Source organism: Lagopus leucura, unplaced genomic scaffold (genome assembly GCF_019238085.1).
Source record: "Lagopus leucura isolate 7727_CA_CO unplaced genomic scaffold, USGS_WTPT01 Super-Scaffold_702, whole genome shotgun sequence".
Taxonomy (NCBI): Eukaryota; Metazoa; Chordata; class Aves; order Galliformes; family Phasianidae; genus Lagopus; species Lagopus leucura.
The window spans coordinates 794,310-810,984 of NW_024962254.1; the positions used below are offsets into that span (position 1 = coordinate 794,310).

The window sequence follows — 16,675 nt, forward strand, 5'->3', positions numbered from 1 at the left end:
CTTTTCCTTTTCCTTTTCCTTTTCCTTTTCCTTTTCCTTTTCCTTTTTCTTTTCTTTTTCTTTTCTTTTTTTAATACTAGGTATTTCTCTTTAACTTCAATTTAAATTGAGGGAAAGTAATGTCACTGAATTAATTTTGAGCATCTGTGCCTTACTAAAGTCTGCTCATCATACTTGATTTACTTGATTTCATCTGAATGAGATTTTTATCCTGCTTTTTTTTTTTTTTGTTTCTGATCTTATAGTTTCCTAGGAAGATATCAAAAACAGCAGTTCTGCAAGTTAAAGAGGTATCTGCTGCAATATATCTGTCACCAATAAACAGCAGCAATTTGAGTGTCTCAAAGAGCAGTAACTCTGTGAGCTGTTGCACTGTGCCTAGCTGTCATTATTAGCCTGAAGTCTTACAGTTTAGCACTGCAGAAGAGGCCAGAAAGACTTCATCTCTGTTTAGTCTATTGCCAAAGGGGGTAAAAAAAAAACAAACAAAAAAACTGGCTTCCACATAAACCATGTAGGAGTCCACCATCTTGTTGAATGGCAGATGCTGTACATGTGCATGAAAGAACACCAGACCAACACATTGGTTTCTGAGTGCGTCATCCCTTGGAGCTGGACAGCTTCCTAGCAGCACTTGTCGTTCACTTCACTGTGATGGTTATGTTCCACCACAAGCTGGAAGAATTGGACAGGTTGATGCCAACAACAAGAAAATCCCATCTCGACTCTGTACATAACACAGAGAGGCTGACTCTCAGTGTACATAAAATACACTGTTATGTACTTGAGTCTGTGGTGTACAGAATTATCCTATTAGGTTGCTTTGTTAGGCTCAGATCATAACATGCTGTAAGGAATCTTATGTTTTCCATCTGTCCCTTTTGGCTCTGTAAGTCTTGCGGTATTTTGAACCAATTGATATGTAACTCCACCAGGATTTTCATTAAACTTGGGGAGGAAAAAAAAAAAAAAAGGCAAGAAAGCCCCTCTAAAAATACTTGATAAACTTGCATAGAAAGTTTATTTTCCAATGCAAGTGGGTAGGTATACAGTCAGTTTGCACATGCTGGCATCCAAGGTTGATTTTTGCAGCTGCATCAAATTGCTGGTGAGATTGTAGCACCCAATTCACCAAGCTGCTGAGTTCCTGGGTGTCTGTGGGGCTTTGGAGCTTGCCCTTAGACTCAGTGATTCCACCAGCTGCTGAAGCTCTTTTTTTCCACCCTGATTTTGTAAGGGGAAAAAAATGTTAGCGTATTTCCTGTCATACTTGTTTGGTCATGGTGCTGGAAAGAAAAATTAAGTTTGTTTACTGGCTTTAATAATCAGATGTCGTCAGACCCTTTGAATTTCTCTAAGTGCAATTATGATTTGAACATTTTGAAGTCATTCAGGCAGGGCAGAAGGCTGGTCCCAGTTGTGAAGAAGGCCGAGAAAGATTATTACATTTACAGGCCTGTCAGCCTCATTTGGGTGCTTGGTAAAATTATGGAAGAGGTTATTTTGAGAATTACTGAAAAGCACCTGTAAGGCAATGAAATCATTGGTCTCAGCCAATGGTGGGCTCATGAGAGTAAAGTCCTGTTTAATGAACCTAATCTCCTTTGATAACAGGGCTACCCACCTAGCTGACCAAGGGAAGCCAGTTGATCTAATCTTCTTGGATTTTAGCAAAGCTTTTGATACTGTTTCTCACAATATCCTTATGGACAGAATGTCCAGGATGCAGCTAGACAAAAACATCATGTGATGTGTGAACAGTTGGCTGGTGGGTCAGGCTTAAAGGGTTGTAGTAAATGGGATTACATCAGACTGGTGGCTGGTCATCAGGGCTCCATTTTAGGGCCAGTTCTTTTTAATGACTTTATCAACGACCTGAATTCAGGACTTGAAAGTATACTAAGTAAGTCAGCAGTTGACACTGAACTGGAAGGGTCTGTTGATTCACTCAAGGGCTGAGAGCTTTTGCAAAGAGATCTCAGCAAATTGGAGGGCAGGGCAGGGCAGTCATAAGGTTCCCAAGGCAATGGGCTCAGCCTCCAGCTGCCAGAGATCAGGGAATATTTGGACACTGCTGACAGACTTTGGGTTTGGGGTGGTCCTGTGTGGGGCCAGGGGTTGGATTTAGTGATCCTTGTGGGTCCCTTCCAATTCAGCATATTCTGTGAAAAAATATGCTCAATTTCTTGTTCCCTATAACTTTTTTTTGTTCTCTAAAAGATCTGACTTGTGAATCATCCACCCACCTGCTCTTTTGGGCTCTAATGTTCAAAATTGTTTTGATTTTTCTGTTTCTCCTTACATCATTTAGTCTGGAGCTAACTAAAACAACAACAACAACAACAAAACATGAGATTCTGATTTTAAGTTTTGACTTTTCCTGCTATCAGAATGGTCAGATTTTTTGAGTGGTGCTGTATGGAGGAGGAAGTTGGACTCTGTGGTCCTTTTGGGTCCCTTCCAACTCAGGATATTCTGTGATTCTAAAAGGCTGGGGTGACTGTTTTCGTATTCCAGTAGTCATTAATGGCCTGACTGAATCAAAGCTGTGTTTACCTTTGTGACTGAGTTGGAAGCCTAATGGGTAGCTCAGGGATTAGCATTTAGTGGAGAAGCCTGAACGCTGTAACATAGTGCAGTAAATAAGTGTAACAGAAGTTGCAGACTTTTCTCCCTTACTCCTGCAGTCTTTGCTATTTTCCCTTTTTGTTTTGACTGAACATGAAGTACAAGTCAGCCAAGAAGGCAGGCAGATGTTCACTTTTGCTCCACCAGCCACCAAAACAGGAGTTAACTGCAGAAATCTGGTGAGCAGGAGAAACCACAGTGACTTAATTCCTTCCTTTTTTTCTTTCTCTGTCTCTGTCATTGAGACTCTTCCCAAGTAGCTCACACCCTGTGACTGCTGAAAATACAAAATGTGTTGGCAGAGCATTTCAGAACCTCTGTTTTCATTGCTTCCTCACTAAACACTATGTTTCTCCCTGTTCTAAGTGTAAAACAGAGAAAGGTAAGGTAAGCCTCCACAGAGCTGGAATGAAGCAGTGAGGTCAGGTGGACCCCCTCTTCTCTCAGGCCTAATCCTCAGCAGTAGTTTGCAAGGTTTGGGACTGGAGAATGATAGAACTCATTTGAGACAGTGGGACGCCATAAATGCACTCTCTGAAATTGAAGTCCAGAGGTAACAGATGACTCAAATCTGAGATTGTCCTGTTGGGGAAGGGAAGGAACCCAACAAGAACAAAAAAAACCAGTGTTTTCTTTCTTACAGAGCACTACGAGAGAAGATGCCTCCTGTTTTGGGAGCTGTGACACAGTTTCATGCGTGGTGGCACATTCTCACAGGCCTGGGCTCTTATCTTCATATCTTGCTCAGGTAGGTAATGTTTTCTAAACTGGATGATCGGGAAGCAGCCTTGGGAGTTTCCCCAGGTTCAGATTTACTTCAACATGCTGTGTCAGCAGAAGAGCAGGAAAATGACCTCTTAGTGAACTGGAGGCAGTGGAAGTCCTTTCCTCTGAGTGACTTGTCTGTAAATTCTGGTAGTGTATGTTCTCCAAAAATAATCATCAATTTTTTTAGATAGTCATAATTCTACAAGAAAGTGCAGTTTAGAAATGAGAACTCTGTGCAGTTTACTGTTGAATACTTTTGAAGTTTTAATTAATTTCCAAATATAAGCTATTAATATCTTTCTGCTCTTGTGCAAGAATCCTCAAGGGCTTCAATGTGTTTAATTTTACAAGTGTAAGTAATTATTTGATAGGTGCTGTCACTCCTGGGGACTATCAGGCATTAAGCTACAGAGCAGAAGGGTGATGGCTGAAGTGCTTGCAGAAGTGTGGGATGTTAGTTTTAGAAGGAGACTTAAATGTGTAAGCACCTTAATTAGCAGGTCTGCAGCCAGCAGATTTTCCCTGTTGTTGCTCTATACCCCCATCTACTGGAAGCAGGGATGAAAGTCGACAGAGTGCAGATTTTATGTAGTTTGTTCAGTGCCTAACAGGTACATCCTGTATAGGTGAGAAAACATGATCACATACCAGTTTTGCTATGCCTGATGTAGTTCTCAATTTTTTTGTCAGATGCTAAAATAGCCAGTAAAAAGAGAATTCAATGAAAATAAGTACAATTCCAGTAGCTGATCTGATAGTTGTGTTGTTTTTTGTTTTTTTTTTGTATATAACTGTAAAATATATAAATATGTGTGCATATGTATGTGTATGTGTATATGAAATACAGCATAGTATGTGGAAAACAGTTGCTCCATTTTGGCTGAAAAGTTGTCTGCTGTCCTGAAGAGCTTAAGATGATCTTTTGAAGAAAATTCCTTATGGAAAACAAGTTGATGGAGATGCTTTGAATACTATAGGCAAGGTTTTTCCAGTATGCTGCACAGAGAAAACAATTCATTTCTGCATTCTCTGGCCATTGAGGAATGTACCCTAATCCAATGCACCACAGCTTTCCCTGCAGTAGTTTCCTTAGGGTTTTCTCTGAGGCACCACCTATACTACCTGAGCTGATGGTTGCATAAGGAGTGGGGTCACAGACAGGAAAAGATCTGCTAAGGGGAAAGAATGGGTCAGAACAAAAGTAAGGAATCAAGCTATGCTTTTTTACTATTATTTTTATTGATATCTGCTACTTTCTGTGATACGGTGAAGTAATTTCACCCTTCCAAAATGACAGGCTCTATCCAGTTCCTATTCATGGAGTCATAGAATGATTTGGGTTGGAAGGGACCCTTAAGATCCCCCACAGCTATAGGCAGGGAAACTTCCCTCTAGACCAGGTTGCTCACAGCCCCATCCAGCCTGGTCTTGAAGCCTCCAGCATTCACAACCTTTCTGAACAACCTGTTCCAGTGTCTCACCACTCTCACAGTAAAGGATTTCATCCTGGTACCTAGTCTAAATCTACCCTCTTTCAGTTTAAAGCCATTTTGTCTTGTGCCATCACTACCTGCCCTTTTGAAGACCTTCTCCCCAGCTTTCCTCTTGGCCCCCTTCAGTCACTGGAAAGCTGCTATAAGATCTCCTCAGAGCCTTCTCTTCTCCAGGCTGAAGAGCCCCAGCTCTCTCAGTCTGTCCCCGCAGGGGAGGTTCTCCAGCCTTCTGATCATATTCATTGCCCTTCTCTGGATGTGCTCCAACAGCTCCATGTCCTTCTTGTGCTGGGGGCTCCAGAAGTGGACACAGTAGTCCAGCTGGGGTCTCACGAGAGCAGAGCAGTGAGGCAGAATCACCTCCCTCAACCTGCTGGTCACACTTCTAATGCAATCTAGGATATAGTTGGCTTTCTAGGCTGCAAGCACATGTTGCCAGCTTATGTTGAGTCTTTCATCAACCAACACCCCCGAATCCTTTTCCTCATGTGTTTCCTGAGATCTTTTCCTGAGCAGAGAGGACTTCTCCTTGCTCACATAGTTGATTGTGTAGATCTGTTTGCTAATTGCAGTGGGATTTATCATGTGGGCTGTTTCCTATTTTGTGTAAATGTAGTCATAACGTTTAGTTCTACAATCACAGTATCAATTATTTTCCAGTTGGAAAACAAACCAAGCATTAGTACTTGATTATTATTTTGTACGCTGTCGTACATATTAAATTTAAAGTGTGCTTTCCTTCTCTTTCTCAGTTTATACACAAGGACACTTTTCCTGAAACACAGGCCAAAGGTGAAGGTAAGCAACCAATATTTTGTGTCCACTGGACCATTCGTGTATCTTGGGCCTGAATGTGAAGTGGGGCTTGCTTGTTGTGTCTGTTGTTATGGTACTGCCTTTGCTTTCTACTTGCATTCCAGTAAGTGCAATTGAGATGTTGTCAACAGTTGCTTGCTTTCTGTTCCAAGAGATATTCCAAGAAATCTTTCTCCTCTTCATATTTTTCTTTTAACAGTTTCTTCTTGGAATATGGCCTGTTCTTCTTGTGGAGCCACCCAAGAAGCTTTGACTGAGAGCTAGGCCGTCACGTGCATCCACTTAGCCTGGCTGAATAAAGTGATTCAACACTTATTATGGCTGGATTGTCAAAATCGTGGATCAGTTCAAGTCCCATTGCTACAAAAGGACTTCTCTGTGTTACTTGGCCTGCCCGCCAGAACAGAGCAAAGAGTTGGCACAATAGGAGAATAACGCTTAGTACAGCTTTATTCTGAGTGGTTAAAACAAAGATTAAGACACAATATTTTTATGTATATGTCGTATAGCTGATGATACTGAGCTAATATTTCGTGCTGGTCACAGAAAACTAACCATTTTTGAAGTGGGTTGCTTAAGTTTTTCATTCAGTTGTTGTTCTTTCTGTGGTGTAAACTAATATTAGTAACTGAATGATAAAAACAGGTCACTGATGGCCAAGCTAAGCATCTGTGTGGACTGTAGTGGACTGAATGCTTAACCTGAACTACTTTAATCTTGCACTTTCATACAATTAATGAAGTATGTAGGATTGATTTAGGGCTTTATTCTACCCTTGCTTCTCTACAGCCTCCTTTGCAATTGATATTTTAAGCAAAAAGGTTGGGATACATGTGCCATTTGGTTAATTTTGTACCAAGTTTTCACTTTTGTTTTAGCCCAACTGAGGTACATCATACAAGATGTTCCAGGCTGTGACCAAGAGAAGGCATTTGTGATATATAGGAGCTGTTTGTGTGTGGAAACAAAATTCCTAATTTGTTTGACTGGTGATCCATCAGGTGGTTTATAACCACAAGAAACATGTTAAAAATCTTTTTTTATTTACATGCCTTCTTTTTCTCTTCATACTTTCCTAATCCCATTATGCTAGCCTTAGCACAGATTGACAAACACTGTGTATGTGTGTGCTTGTTCAGCTTTGAATTCGTGCCTTTCTATTATTTTATGAGTCTTAAATACTGCTGTGACTTTCAGAAGCATCTGTTTCAGAAATATTGACAAAAGAGTAAAGAACAAGATTTATGTTGAGGATACCCCAAAACATGCAGCATTTTGACTGCTTGCTCTTAATGTTTCCATCATGTGGTTTCTCTGTGGAAAGTTGAATACCTTTTTAACACCAACCTTTGGCTTTTAACTGGGGACAAACCCTCTGATTTCTGTGTTTTTTTCCTACCCAGATGATCAAAATTAGTAAGCATTAAAAATTAAAAGTAATAATAATAATAATTGAACACAGTTTTTCAAAATATACCTCATATTGGAGGCTCTTGTTTTGTCTGTCCAGAGCTTGGGGTGGCTAATGTAGTTTGTCTCTAGGCCATCAAGCTGCCACGCTATGCAATTGTTGATGCTTTGAGGAATTTATCCTTCTTGCCACCAAGGGAAAAGGGAAGTGCTCAGACTGATGGCAAGTCCTGCTCTGCATTGATTTAAAACATGCCCACAGCAGTGAGGCACGGTAATGTGACTATAAAGCTGTCTCTCTGGCTGAAAAAATCAGACTTATGTATATCTTCTGTGTCCATTTGTGGCAGCCCTGCTGATGCAAAGCTCTATACAAAATCATGGCTTTTGGTTATGGTGACTAAGCCTGGACTCTTGGGATCCAAACTCCGGACTAGAGAACAGTGCTTAACCTTCAGTGACTCCAGCGAGGTTTGTGCATGTGCTAAGAGCAGTGCATTTTGACCTGCAGTCAGTGAACAAGACTTCTGAACAACATTTTTTAAACAAATCTGTTGTCAGTAGCCTCTAGTTCTATAGAGATGGGGTTGACATCTGTGCTGGGAAAGGAGGGGTCTCTGAAACGGAAAGAGGTTGGAACTGCTAGCGCAGAGGGGGGAAGGTGCTGGTTTGGACCAGATGTCTGTGATTACCCAGAAGTCCTGTTTTCTTGTAGCGAGGTTTGAGAACCGTACGAAAAGTGTAGCTTGAACATAAGTGCCTGCCTGTTCCCCTCCTGGCTCTCTCAAGCATGCTTCTGCACACTGTATCTTCTTCTCTTATTGAATACATCTGCACGCTTCCATCTGTTTGGGAAGGGAGTCCTGTAACAGGAGCAGCGCAGGGACTGCATATCAACAGTCCTTAGTGACGTTTGCTAGGTAGGGTTTTATTTTTAAGAAAAAGAACAGAACCTTTATTTTAGTGGTCTTATTTTTGTTTCTGGAAGATGTAGGAGCTCTGCTTTATTTGCCTGTAGTTACAGGAGCCACAGTATACGAAAAAGCCACTTTCATCCTGATAAAGCATCTCTAGAATGGTGTATTTTAAAGGAATTTGTACATTCTCCCACACACTTGCAACAAAGATGTGTTTCCATTCAGACCCTGTTGAATTAATTTGTCAAGATTAAAAAGATATTAGCTCTTACATTAAATTTTAAGCTGCTGTTATCTTTTTTATTCATATCATTTATCAGCAGTGTTTTTTGTCTTAAAAACTTAGGTTGTGTTCTTCCTTCATTCCAAATAAACGTGAGCGACCCTCCTGGTGACCTTTCAGGTTGTGCTGGACCCTGATGAATGTAATTTACATATATATATATTCTAAGCATAAATAATCTAACCTTATAGTTGCTTTGGGTTGACTGCCTTACTGATCCTGTAAGTGATAATGAAAATGGGAAGCCAGTCTTAACTTTATTGCTAAAATTCTAATGTTTTCTAGTGCCTAGAAAGACATACATCTTTACTCCTGTAATTTGGTAGATGTCTGTTAAAACTGATTTCTATTTATTTTGCTTGTATGATGTGCTGATTTTTCTGCAGTCCCTAGAGCAGCATACCCCAAACTTTTGTTGCAGTACATCTTACAAGGTGGGTCATCTTTGATCCTCCTTTTTGAGTAGGATTCAGACAGCAGCTACTTTGAAGGCAATTACAGAAATAGCAGGTGTCCTTTAATATGAATCCTACAGTATGTGTTAGACAGACATAAAAATACTGAAGAGCCCTTTTATTCTTTAACATCTATGAAGAACCAGGAAATGTGTCACCTTGAGCCCATCAGCTTGGCACAGATCAGGAGCGAGTGGTTATGCAGACTGTAGATGAAGAATTTTTCCTTGGAAAGCAGTAGAAAAATGTCACAATGACTCTCTCAGTACAAAACAACACCATACCACGCCAGGAATCAAGATTTTCTGGATCCTTAAGACTCACATTGTCAACTGAAGATGAGACATGATAAACAGAAACGCACCATCGAGAGGGATCTTGTCTGTGTTTTGAAGGCAGTGTTTGAAGCTGACTTGCAGTATTAGTCATCTCCAGACTCCTTTCTAATGCTTTTCCTTTCAGCACAAGGAAGGTGTGCTACCAGCAAGTGTTTAGAAGACTACCCCAGAGTCAAGGTTGGAATATGCAGTCTATCACTTGCCAATCTACCTCTGTCGTGTATTACACAGTGCCTGTGCCCTTAATGATGCCTGCCTGAAAATGCAGGTGTCAGAGCAGTCTGCAGCACCCAAGCTTTGCAGTGGCACCATATGTGTCTGTGGCTGACTGTTCACTCTACATAAATGTCCACATTCGTTTGGTGTCTGTCAGACTTTCTGGTCATGCCCCGTCTGCTGATCCTCTGAACACAGGAGTTTGATTTAGATAGAGATGTGAGTAGGAGGACTTAATAACGGAGACAGGTGAACTGAAACCTTTTTTTGGCAGTGTATTAAGTGACATTTAATGTTTAGATACGGCGTACAATTAATTTGATGTGACCGTGGCAGAGATGTGGTAGGAGATATTGTCCTGTAATTAGTTTTAATTCTCTTCTAACACTGATGCTGTGTTCATCCTTGGCCCTGCTTTGTTTGCCTGAAGGGGACCGTATGATTTGAAGTGCAGTTAATTCTTTTGGCTGAGTACATTTGCTTCCAGCACTTGATTTCTAACAGAATGAATTTTTCTGCTAACTCATCCACCTGAAACTCATAAGAACACAAAATCCTCCAAGTATCACTCGTGTTTCCCAGACTCACCACCACATTGTTTAGTTTTTGCATTCAAGAATTTCGTTAATACCACTTCTGAAACCAGTTTCACCCTGTGGATATTTATTTTTTTGGCATCTGATAGCAGGTGGTGAAATAAATCACTGTGATGTTTGGTAGTGGAAGAGGAGCTGTAACAAAGCAGCACTGCTGTTTTCTTCAGTAGACCTGAGGATCCAAGAACGCATTCGTTTTGATGGGCCCCCATGGTTGTAATGGACATTTTTGGGTAAAACAGTTGCTTTGCTTTACAGAAACATGCTCTCCCCGTCTGCGCTTTATAAGGAGGCAGTGAGAGGCTTTAAATGCAAACTACTGATTGACTGTGAGCCTTCATTGTTTATCTCTTTTCATAATAAAGTCTTTATTACCCACGAGAAGCAAGAGGCAGAAGGAGATTAAGAAATTTGACATGGAAAGAGAATAGTGAAAGATTAAGCACAGAATCCCACGGTATTACATCAGCCGCCTTCTTTATAACAGCACTTTGGATTTTTGTATAGCAATCTCGAGGGTTTTGATGTTTATACACTTAACTTCTCCTGCTGGCTCTGCCATAGAGGTGATGTAATGTGTTACGTGTGGTTCATTATGAATTATCCAGCTGTTGCTCTCTGAGGATGGAAGCTGACATGGATTGTTTCATACACAAGTGAAAATGCTTTTCGCGTACCAGGAGCATCTTCTGCCAGCTTTCCTTGAGAGTCCACGATAAAACTACAGAGGATTTACTGTACAGCTGTTAAGATTGTTTGGAGGTTGGTCTTTCCCATGTCTCACCCACAGCTGCCTACTGCAGCCAAGTGCCTGACCTGTTGCAAGTCTTTTCTGAGAGCTGAAGCTGTCTTTTTCCTTGAGGTGCACAGAAGGTCCTTGTTAGGTGGAAATGGGCTTTGGTTTATGTTAAAAATCCTTCTAATGCATAAGTCAGGGCACTTCTCATGGCTGTTCTGTAGAAATACAGTTACTCAGTATGCAGCTGCCTCTCAGCTGAAACTCGTGCCTGGCTACCCCACGTCCCTGGTGCTGTTGGATCCTTGGATCCTCTCATGTTTGTAAAGATGGATGAGGACTTTAGCCCCGTAACTGCTGTTTATTGTAGCATGTGTAGTGCAGTGATGGGCAGTGAGAAGGCACAGCAGTCAAGCAAGCACTTTATGCAGAGTCCCATTTTGTTTCTGGAGCTCCTGGATCTGTTGATGTGATTTTGGAGGCAGGATCGTTGCCTGAATCTCTCACTTAGGATCTCTGTTTGTACTTGTTGAAGTATCCAGTCTCAACAAGATGAGAATCCAGCTAATGCAAGACCCTAAACCAGTGCCTGTAAAATGTTTCACTCAAGTTGAGTATATGCATCTGCCTGATGCTGAGGGCAGATGACTGAGATTTTACAAATGCAAAGATAAAGGGTCTTCCTTGATTTTGTTTATTTATTTTTATTTTTTTTGGTCCTTCATCACCAGAACACAGGAATAGCTGGAAGAACAATCTCAGACTCACTCTTCTTTCCATGGAACAACATACACCTGTTCCTCAAATGCCAGTATTGAATAAAGATGGGTTTTCCCACATGCCCGTAGCAACCCCTATACCAGAATTTTTCCTAAATTAGAGCCTTGGTCAGTTACTGCAGAGGAACATACTGTTGCTCCCTGGATTTTGGAACAGAGCTTCAAGCAGCGTGAACAGTGGTCACTCCTTAGACAGAACAGGGATGGATTTTTCTGTTAATCTCCCAAACTGACATTGTTTGTGTGATGTTGACTATTAAACTGAGCTGAATGCACTGATGATGCCTCATTTACTGTCTTAGCAAATAACATCTGTCCACCTGTATTGGGTGTGAAAAACACCACGTGTTACGTGACCAAACTTTTTAACACTGACGCTATTGGTTCTAATGTAATATTTTGGGTTTTTTTTTTTTTTCTGAAATTCAGCATATTGTTACAGATATATAAACACACTGTGACGGACGAATGGCAGTTGACTTGTAAAACAGCTGCTTTGAGCAGTGTTTATTGACAATTTTGATAATACTGAACTGATTCTTTGTACCAGACCTGCTGGTAACTAACATTAGGCTTCTGTGTTCAGCCTGTCTTGTTTTGCGAGCACCATAGCTTTGAGATATTTAATGCATTTTGTTTGTTATTCATGTTGTGGTCAGGCACTAATTTGTGTCTTAGTTCAAATTATTAAAGAACTTTGTTTTAAGTATCCCTTTTCCCAGGTGTTTCTTGGCTTTTGTATTGCACTGGGTTGGCCGGTTCATCTTGCTGCTGTTTGGTACTCGGATAGTTGTGTATCTCAACCTCACCCTTCTGGTTCTTTCAATGCAAGAGGAAAATTAGCTGTGTGGTTGCATGCTACATTATGGGACCTGCTAAGAAAAGAGGATTCTCAGTTCTCTGTAGTTTTGCTCCATCAGCATCTGTGCCAGTGCTGGGAAAGGACGCAAGCATGTCGCTAAGACTCATCTCCTGCAGGGTCAGCGTGGGACTCCTTTTGGTTGTGAATGTACCTTGAGAAGCCCCAGTGGTCTTGGATTGGCTCTTGCCCAGAAGGACCACACATGCAGACCCCAGACTCATGGAAAATAAGATTTGAAGTCTTGAGAATGGTGATTTAGGCACTGCACAGGAAAGCTGTGTGTCCTCAGAGGCCTTCTTCAGAGCCACCTGCACCAGCTCTGCCTCCTCAAAAAGCCCATTTTCCAGTAGTTAGGATAGAACTAACGTAGGCTGCCTGAAGTGGCAGGTTGAAAGCCAGGTGAGGGTCCTGCAGGTCTCGGATGGTCCTTGCAAAGACAGGACAGAAAGACAACTCTGCTATCATGGAAGAGGGGATCAACAAAGGCAGGAAAAGGACAAGTCTGTCAGTGTCTGGATTCAGTCCTAGCTGCCCAGAAATCAGGCTCATAAAGGTTGGAAAAGATCACCAAGCCCAACCCATCCCACCATGCCCACTGACCGTGTCCCTCAGTGCCACACCTCCATGGTTCTGAAGCACCTCCAGGGACAGTGATTCCACCACCTCTCTGGGCAGCCTGTGCCAATGTTACCACTGCTTCCAAGAAGAAACGTTTCCTCATATCCAACCTGAACCTCCCCCGGCACAACTTAAAGCCATTACGTCTCATCGCTTGTCACCTGGGAGAAGATACAAGCCAGGATGCCATTGCAGTCCAAGTTACCACTGGAAGACGTCCAACCCAATTAATTTGCTTCACTCAGAGGCTGACTCTATAATTAGCGCACACTGATTTAATGAAGTTAGTAGTAATTAGTGGCACTGAGGAGTAGCTCCTGGGGACTGAACAACTGCAGCACAGCACCTAGCAGCACTTAAGCCATCGAGGGCTCCGACTTGGTGCTTTCTCATCTCGGAGATCACATAGGTGAACACTAACAAGGAACAGCTTGAGAAACCCACAAACTGAATTAATTGAGTTGTTCAGCTGATGTAAACTGATGTCCAAACACCAATATTTATAGGCTGGCTGAGCATCAGAACTGCAGTGATTTATGGGGATACTTCACCTGAGCAGTGCTTTTTCCTTACAGCTGGCGTGTTGAGTCACCACCAAGCAGCAGAACAGGGTGAATTTGTTAAAACACTTCAGCCCTGTGTAAGCCTGGGGACAAGTCCAACTTCTTCTAAGCTGCAAGAAGCAATGAACAGGACAGCTAAATCCATGCTGCAGTGGGGCAAACCTGTCCAGGTACTCAGGAGTGCTTAGCAGGATTTTGTTCACCTGCAGTGTTCCAAGGGATTTTTATTATTTCTTTTTATTTTCTACTTTTTTTCCTATTAGTTCAAATCTTTAATCTTGTTTTTAATATCTCACTTTGGCTGGAATGAAAACAAGACTAAGTGCTTGTTAGGAGATTAAAACCAGCAGTGAACCTGCAAGCCACGATGTCAAAGCCTCACTGCCACAGAAGGGATATTTTTATGCTGCTTATTTGAAAAGCAAACAAACTCCAGCTGGGCTTTCTTGCTGCTGGCACTAATTGAAGTGGGAGGGCTGATTAACGTGTTGCTGCTGAAGATCTCTCTCTCTGGTTCAGAATTTGACAATTTTCTATCACTTTGCTTTGCAGCTGATGTGCTCACATCCACACCTCCCATGCAGTCGAGGCTCTTCAGTGGGTTTGTCCATAAGCTGACATCATTCAGTGTTGGTGTTCGAGACAGGATAGAAGCCTTTTTGCATGGACTGTGGACCACAGTACTGTGATGTTCATGATCAGGATGGAGAAAAAAAAACCCTTTGGGGGGATGGTGGACGATGGTACTGCAGTGTTCATGTGCAGCATGGAGTAGAAGCCCCTTTGCATGGACTATTGATCATGGTACCATAGTGCTGAAGTTCAGAATAGTCCCTTTTTGTGGACCATGAACCACAGTACTGCAGTTGTTCAAGTTCAGGATGGAGTAGAAACCTATTTTTGTGGATCATGGACCATGGTACCATAGTGTTCAAGTTCAGGATGGGGTAGAATTTCTTTTTTGTAGACCATGGGATGGTAGTGTTCATGTTCAAGATGGAGTAGAAGTGGGAAAACACTCACTGACAGCCAAGCTGTATTTTACATACATGTTTGTATACAATCTGATATGGTCAGGGGTTGCTTCAGTTGCAGTTAGCGTGAAGTCAGGAGTCAGCAAATTAGGGAGAGCAGGAGGAGTCTCCAGTGTTATTCATCAGAGGTGTGACAGTGGTCCTAAGTCTTACGCTTTGCTCTCAGAAAAGATGGTATGTGTGTATGAAGGTATGAATGAACATCCGTAGGAATGTGTATCTGTATGGACATTGATCCTTCAGTACAGCCAAAGCAGCATCTCTTCATTTTGGGTGTCTGGAGGGAGGGCTGGTGCTCTGCATCCCTGACTGGGCTGTTTCATTATAATTGAGTTAATTCTCACCCTCCAGATAAAAGCTGGGCTCTGTTTGCCACCAGGTGATCAGAGCCTTTCGCTGCACTTCAGAGGGATGCTGCCACCTCCTGTGTATTAGCACAATTGCATCAGGCAAAAACAAACCATGAATTCCTTTTCTCTCTGTAGGAAGCTGAGCACTAGGAGAGATTTTCTATTGTTTATTTCCTGAAGTATCACCATCACTGGACTGAATTTCTTTCCTCCAGCCTTTAGAGTTGAAACAGAAACTCCTCACTTCCAAAACCCTTTTTTTCTTTCTCTTTTTTTTGGCATCCATGCCCTCTTTCTGGCAAAGACAGTGAGGGAAAGGCATTTCATTGGCTGCGTACAGCATTAGATCTAATAAAACACCACAAGGAAGCAATCAGGATGATTTAGGATGGATTTACACCCTTGGGTAGAATGATTTCCCAGCCTCATACATGGCAATTGAGTTTCCAGAGAATCGTAGAATCATTGTGGTTGGAAAAGACCTCTAAGATCCCAAAGTCCAACCCCAACCCATCCCACCGTGCCCAGTGACCACGTCCCCCAGTGCCACATCTCCACGGTTCTTGAACACCTCCAGGGATGCTGACTTTACCACCTCCCTGTGCAGCTGTACCACTGCACTGACACTCTTTCTGAGAAGAAATGTTTCCTAATACCCAACCTGAACCTCCATGGCGCAGCGTGAGGCCATCACTTCCATATCTTTTTGTGAGGTGCCCAGAACTGAACACTGTCATTTCTGTGCTACATGAGCACTGCTGGGTCTGTTTTGTCTCTATTATTTTTCCTTTTTTTTTTTTTCCTTTTTCCTGAGATTTTATAGCAAAACTGATCACTTTGTCTTCACTTTCCCTCACCTAATGCTTTGCACAATGCACTAGTTGGCTAATTAATACAGCCCTTCCTTCTCAACTGGCAAATCAATGAGATCACTTGAGTTATTAAAAAATGAGGAGGAACACGGATTAAAGGAGGACCGTATAATTAGCTCGCTGGCTGCTGTCCCTGTTGCCAGCCTGGGATATTAATTCTTTTCATGCTGATTCAGAGGAAGAGAGCCAAGCTGTGAATCAGCCCTGCCACTTCTTGCAGCACCTGTCTTCTCCCTGCATCTCCTCTCCGAATCCTAGCCAGGTCTGGCGGCGCTTCGTTAATGAGATCAGGCTTAATTGCAGCACGAGCCTGTAGGGTTGCAGAGATGGGGGAGAGTTGGAGTGAGTGCTCTTCCTTCCACGCTGCGAACAGAAAGTGTTATCGGGAGCAGGTGGTATCTTTCTGCCTAAAAATCCCAGTTAACAGTTGTGTTTTTTTGTAGGATCAGAGGGTTCCCACTTCCCTCCCATTGCTCTGACTGCAGAAAGAGCAATGTTGTCTCCTTTAAAGAGACTGAAACCCAAAAAAGACCCAAATTCTCACCTCCAGCAGCCAAGATGTGCATCCCTGTGTGAGAGAAAGTGGCACAGATGTAATGAGGCAACAGCTTCCTGGCAGCACCACAGGCTGCTCAAAAGCCACATCATTATTCATTTACTCAACTAATGCAGTCAAGTTGTGAAGAGGAGGTGGGAAAGCTATCTGAAGGGCTGAGAGAATGTGAAGGTTTTTTGAAATTATAGCTAATACAGAGAGGTTTGCTGAAGGCCAGATATAAAGAAAAAGTTCTTTGTATTAAGGGTAGTGAGGCACTGGCACGGGTTGCCCAGAGAGCTGGTGGTGCCCCATCCCTGCAGACACCCAGGGTCAGGCTGGATGGGCTCTGAACACCTGATGAAGCCGTGGATGTCTCTGTTCATTGCAGGACAGATGGACCAGA

At 42.3% G+C, this 16,675-nt stretch overlaps 1 protein-coding gene across 3 annotated transcripts in view; it reads left to right on the top strand.

Annotated features, from left to right (window-relative positions):
- ACER3 (alkaline ceramidase 3) overlaps nt 1–12,144 on the top strand; it is a 55,505-nt gene extending 43,361 nt beyond the window's left edge. For all 3 annotated transcript variants that reach the window (XM_042862481.1, XM_042862483.1, XM_042862482.1), the window contains 3 exons: nt 3,272–3,376; nt 5,642–5,687; nt 5,905–12,144. In XM_042862481.1, the coding sequence (XP_042718415.1) occupies nt 3,272–3,376; nt 5,642–5,687; nt 5,905–5,958 (205 nt within the window). In that variant the 3' untranslated portion in view covers nt 5,959–12,144. The remainder of the gene's footprint in view (nt 1–3,271; nt 3,377–5,641; nt 5,688–5,904) is intronic.
- Nucleotides 12,145–16,675: the final 4,531 nt, after the last annotated feature.